The following is a 3,220-nucleotide window of genomic DNA, read 5'->3' as shown; positions in this document are numbered from 1 at the left end:
TTAGGAGGGGGAGAAACGTGTTGGGACAATTTACAGATAAGTCCTCTGGTTACTGCTGACTAAAATGCTTTTTTGGCAACTTTTTTTGTAATTCGCACACTGGATAATGCTCGGTCCCAACATTTGGACGTGTCCTGTGTAGATCAGTCCTGACTATAGATTAGCCAGGGTGGTTATGAGGTTGTCTATATATACCGTCTGTCCTAGACTATTATCTTCATGCTCAATGTCATTATATAGGTGACTTATTACTACTTTGGACATATTTATGTTCCTATGTTTACCGTTAATTGAGCACACGTGCTTTTATAATATTGTTCTTGTTGCCCGTAATTGCCAGCACTAATGTACTTTATGTATCTATAATAGGCTTCTGAATGATGGTTTATATATCATACTGAATTGTGTATAGATTGGTGCATTTGATATCGCTCTCTGTACTGGTGGAACTACATTATATCAGCTTCCCTGTTTCCATATAATTGATACATTGAATATTGCCTTTGTTTCATTCAGCATGTTAGCAGCAACATGACTGTCTGCCTTTCATCATTATCTGTATATGTGTATGTCTGTCTAGGGATGGATAGGGTCACGGAGGGTGTGCCGATGTGGAGCGGGGGCGCCAAACCGATTAGCTAGGGTGTCAACCTCCACTGGCAGGCGGGATCTCAGCCCATTTGGGATCTCTAGGGCAAGCCTGCATGTCAATTATCCTACGTTTATCCCACTACCCATATATTGTACATTTTATGGATTTTGTCTTCATATATTGATATGGGTGCTTTTAAATGTAGCTATTAAAGATTATATTTTAAGGGGTTTTCTTTGTTTTGCTTTGGTATTTGGTTAACTAATATACCCCATCTGTTCACCTTGCCTTTGGCATATGTTTTTTTTTCTTTACAAATCTCATCACACTATTGTGTCTTCTCTACATTCTTCATTTCTAGAGAACGTTTCCATTGATATTTTATCTTTTGTCATTGTGTTTTTATGGCGAGAACGTGTTATAATAATCATTTTATCATTTTCATCTCTATCTTCTGTTGTTTTCCAGTTATGTGGCACCCCATATTACATCGCCCCAGAGGTCATCCTGAAAGAAGGCTATGGAAGACCTGTTGACTGGTGGTCAATGGGGATAATCCTACATAAATTTCTCACGGGATCTGTACCATTTGATGGAGATTCTGTAGCTGAGCTTTATGACAGGATTGTCATTGGTAAGTGGAATGATCCGACCATTGCTTTGATCAGTTACATTGGTTTAGGTGTTTACTTTGCTTTAGCTTACAGTCCAGTAAAGAGATTTTATTTTCTGTATAACAGGTGACATAATTTGGGATTGTAATTCCGCTCCTACTCCCAATGCACAGAACCTGATTACTGAGCTGCTCAGAACAAATCCTGCAGATAGACTTGGGACAGGTAAGAGATATAATACTATTCATATTAGTATTAATATTCACCTATCACACTTATCACTCATGTCCTTGAGGATCAACACTTCTCTATCAGATTGTCCATTTCTAGTTCTCCACACTATGACTTTCAGTCTTCTTCCTTCATGTTGACTCAGTTATGTCATTAATTCAGATTAAGTTAAACTGTTCAGATGTGAAGCAATCTCTGACAATGTCCACATCACTTTTGTTTTGTTCTTTTTCCAGGAGGATCACTTGAGATCAAGAGTCATCCATTCCTGAGTGACTTAGATTTTAACAACCTTCTAAGTCAGAAGCCAGAGTACATTCCTCAGCTTGCCTCAGATGTGGACAACAGCTTATTTATCGGTAAGTAGAAGAAGACATCATCTAGACTAAGCGGCTGTTTGTCTTGTCTTCCATAAAATGTAATAATCAGTACCCACTAATATTGTGATAAATGATGCCTGTTTTATACTAACAACCTCTAATAATACTTCATTACTTTTGTAGATCACTCTGAAATAGACCATTCGGTCTCAGAGGATGAGGAGGGTACAAGTGTGAACAATGAGAACCTTGACTTCCAAAATTTTACATCTTCTTCTGAAAGGCTTTCTAAAGTAAGTACCGTATGTACGTAATAAATCCAAAATATGTGAAACAAAAAAGACCTCTAAAAGTAAAAAAAAGTATTTCATATCTTGTTTTTGTCCATGTTTAGCTCTGTACCATCACTACCAGAAAGATGAATGATGAGGACCAGAAGTCTCCTCCAGAGTGTACGCCAGCAACCAATACAAATATCTCAGAAATGTGAGTAGATTATGGGGTCATTAATGGGAGTTCCAGGCTGATATATATGCACAACACATAATATAGGACATAAATACCATAATATCAAATTCAGCCTCAATGATTAGCGGTCATTGTGCTTTTGGCTTCAGAAACCGTTGGTGATAATAGCCCATAATTGCAGCCATTCACACGTATTAGAGCTGCCCATACTGTAGGAGAGATGTAGTATTACATGCCAGCCATTATTGCTAGTTGTTTTTCGCTCTGATCCATAGAAGGTAGATTGGAGCATAAAACCTTCCTCACTATGACTGTCATATGTCCTATTAGGCCCTCTAGTCGGTGTTCTTCTAGTGAGACCACCCCTTTTATTCTGCATTGACTTGTGATTTACATGTTTTTCTTAAATCATAGAATGGGAGAGTTAGAAGTTACCTCCTGGGTCTTCTGGTCCGACCCCCTGATTCTTCCTGACAGGCAGAAAGAATCGCTTTCTGAATCTGATAGCGACAATGCTATAAACAGCTTGTCATCCTCGTCCCCATCATCAGGTATGTATGTACAGCATCAAAAGGTGAATGTTGACTTCAAGGCTCAAATATTTGGTTTTTCTGTATTAGGTCTCCTATGTTGTCCAGGTTTCATGGATCCCAATTATGTTTTCCATGGGCCCATACTGTATTTCTATTTCCTTCATTTTATCCAGGAATTGTTTTCATGGATTCTGTAAAATACGTTTTAGCATCCAGGAACTCACTTCAATATAAGGAGACATCGTCTCCTATAGTAGAATATCGCTCATTAGTGATGCACCACGTGGCGGCACACAGGGCGCTTACTGCTCCATATCAGTGATACATCTAATGCCCCTCAGATTAGGTCATGAACGGTATATAGGACTTATTCTGCCCTAAAATAATGTAATGCCAGATTATCAGGACTATAGGGGACAGGACTAGAACAATTCTTCTATATACAGTACACAAAGCAGATCC

At 38.5% G+C, this 3,220-nt stretch overlaps 1 protein-coding gene across 1 annotated transcript; it reads left to right on the top strand.

Moving 5' to 3' along the window:
* Window positions 1-531: 531 nt before the first annotated feature.
* LOC141235466 (microtubule-associated serine/threonine-protein kinase 3-like) lies at window positions 532-2,955 on the top strand. Its single transcript, XM_073668146.1, has 8 exons — window positions 532-558; window positions 1,061-1,226; window positions 1,333-1,431; window positions 1,674-1,796; window positions 1,941-2,050; window positions 2,152-2,243; window positions 2,640-2,799; window positions 2,932-2,955. Exons 1-8 carry the CDS (start codon window positions 532-534, stop codon window positions 2,953-2,955), a joined length of 801 nt encoding a protein of 266 aa, XP_073524247.1.
* The last annotated feature ends 265 nt before the right edge of the window (window positions 2,956-3,220 follow it).

The sequence above is a fragment of the Phyllobates terribilis genome, unplaced genomic scaffold, assembly GCF_046119375.1.
Source record: "Phyllobates terribilis strain yellow unplaced genomic scaffold, ASM4611937v1 Scaffold_681__1_contigs__length_830663, whole genome shotgun sequence".
NCBI classification, from domain to species: domain Eukaryota; kingdom Metazoa; phylum Chordata; class Amphibia; order Anura; family Dendrobatidae; genus Phyllobates; species Phyllobates terribilis.
The sequence above is the reverse complement of the archived record's forward strand: the minus strand, read 5'-3'. Positions and strand labels throughout refer to the sequence as shown.

Coding starts and splice junctions, on each gene's coding strand:
- LOC141235466 (XM_073668146.1), top strand. CDS start 532: ATGACTGTCTGCCTTTCATCATTATCT. Junction 1,432..1,673: donor TGCAGATAGACTTGGGACAG/GTAAGAGATATA, acceptor TTCTTTTTCCAG/GAGGATCACTTGAGATCAAG. Junction 1,797..1,940: donor GGACAACAGCTTATTTATCG/GTAAGTAGAAGA, acceptor TTACTTTTGTAG/ATCACTCTGAAATAGACCAT.